The sequence below is a fragment of the Priapulus caudatus genome, unplaced genomic scaffold, assembly GCF_000485595.1.
Source record: "Priapulus caudatus unplaced genomic scaffold, Priapulus_caudatus-5.0.1 Scaffold718, whole genome shotgun sequence".
Lineage (NCBI taxonomy): Eukaryota > Metazoa > Priapulida > Priapulimorpha > Priapulimorphida > Priapulidae > Priapulus > Priapulus caudatus.
Window position 1 is genome coordinate 100534 of NW_014577779.1, and position 2103 is coordinate 102636.

At 41.4% G+C, this 2103-nt stretch overlaps 1 protein-coding gene across 1 annotated transcript in view; it reads left to right on the forward strand.

Annotated features, from left to right (window-relative positions):
• LOC106813046 (peripheral plasma membrane protein CASK-like) overlaps positions 1-2103 on the forward strand; it is a gene marked incomplete at its 3' end in the record, with an annotated part of 13376 nt that overhangs the window by 8579 nt on the left and 2694 nt on the right. Inside the window, 2 exon segments of the mRNA XM_014817092.1 lie at positions 1361-1395; positions 1465-1658. Of these exon segments, the coding sequence (XP_014672578.1) occupies positions 1361-1395; positions 1465-1658 (229 nt within the window).

Here is a 2103-nt window from a genome sequence, read left to right on the forward strand (position 1 = left end):
TAATAATAATAATAATGGCCAGTGTAAATCTATATGGTCGCTACACAGCAGATTATAGCCAATCTGAGGTTCCCATATATCTATATAACGGGTTAATATAACGTTTACTGTGGCGCTATCTCTAGTGTCAAAACGACAGCTATACGCAATAAAACTCGCAAATAAAACTCGCATATATGGCATTCCCCAAGTAGCATGACTAATGTGAAAGTATGCAGTTCTTTGGCTTTTAGGCGCGTGAGATGTTACTACAAATAACACAGTTCTTGAGGTATCATAAACGGTATTACATATAGAATGTCAGACTCAGAGAGAGTCACACCTCATTGACAGTGGCCTCTTCAGGTGGTGTCACTACAACATATATATATACCATGAATCACTGACCATTTCAGTTGTGGTTTCATGCATATGCTGATAATCGGTTAGAAATAGTGACATGAATATTATATTACCTTCTCTTGCCAGTGTATGCATTCTTTAGGTGTTAATTATCAGTGGTGTTAAATAAATCTTTGTATACATGTGCTAACTTTATTCTTTTCTGTGTTCATTATCGTTTTGATTTTGCTCTTGTTCTGTGTGATTAATTGTTCATGTGCTATTCTTGCCTGCTATCATTTCACACTCTCTACCTTCTTTAGTTTTCTATGATCGAGTTCCATACTCACAACACTGCACGCGTATAGCACCCGGGCTTTAGAGATCACTTATACACACTTAATTCACATCATGCACCCTTTAGTGGCTTGCATGACGATTTTGGCCAGTGGTTTGTGTTTTCTAGAGGGATCACGATACGTTTCTTTTCGTATAGACTTGTGCAAGCATACATGTGCTAAGTCTTATACGTTAAACGTATATATACATATATAATATATATATATTAATATATATATATATCATATGCTTGACTTTTCACGAACCTTGATAATAGCAGTGATTGTTACTCACATTTACACCTAAGTAATCTTAATAATATCTAGAATACTTGATGGTGTTTCGCTGGTTCCTTTGATTCTTATCGTATAAGCTAGCCGTATCTTATTCAGTGCTGATATCTCATATACTTTCTCGCGTCTACTCTAATCTTACACTTCTACTTCACTCTGAAACCTACTAACCAACACCAATCATAGAAACGATGTCTTACGCGTATTTAGATCTAACCAATTTTTGTCAAGAGCCAATCAACTGCGATATTAGCACACCATAGTAAACGATAGCATTTGCAAAAGTACTCCCTGTATAAGCACACCATAGTAAACGATAGCATTTGCAAAAGTACTCCCTGTATAAGCACACCATAGTAAACGATTGCATACCATACTCGCACCTTCATTGCACATGCGCGGTGTAGAGAGAGAGGGGGGGGACACTTGTCACGGGGAGGATGTATACCATACTCGCATCTGCACATGCGCGGTGTAGAGAGAAGGGGGGCCACTTTCCACGGGGGGTAAGTATACCACGCTACGCCACCTGTCGACAGATCTTCGTGCGGACGCAGTTCGACTACGACCCGGCCGTCGACGACCTCATACCGTGTCCACAGGCCGGCATCGCGTTCACGCGCGGCGAGATACTGCAGATCATCAGCAAGGACGATCACAACTGGTGGCAGGTGCGAAAGTACGGGCACCCACAGGACTTAGCCGGTGAGCCCGCCGCTGGTGAGAGGCTTCTATCGGTCTTCTTCTATTCGTCGTCGTCGTCGTCGTTCTCAGTTTTATTCTCGTTTTTATTCTTGTTTTTTATCTTGTCGCGTCCCGCCGTCCAACGGCCTTTTTCTATCCGTTGTTCTTATTTTTATTCTTATTGTTATTGTTTTTATTTTTGTTTTTTTATCTTGTCGCATCCGGTGGTGGCGTGGCATGTCCATCTAGCCGTCGGTCTGTCCGTCTTTCGGTGTGTTTCTGTTGGACTCTCTATGTTTGTCTGTATGTTTGTTTGTTTGTCTGTCTGTTAGTCTGTCGGTCAGTCTATCTCGTTATCTGTTTTTGGGCAGTCATTCAATTGTTTAGTCTGTTTGGTGGTCTCTGTCTCTGTCTGTCTGTCTGTCTCTCTCTCTCTGTCTGTCTGTCTGTCTGTCTCTCTCTCTCT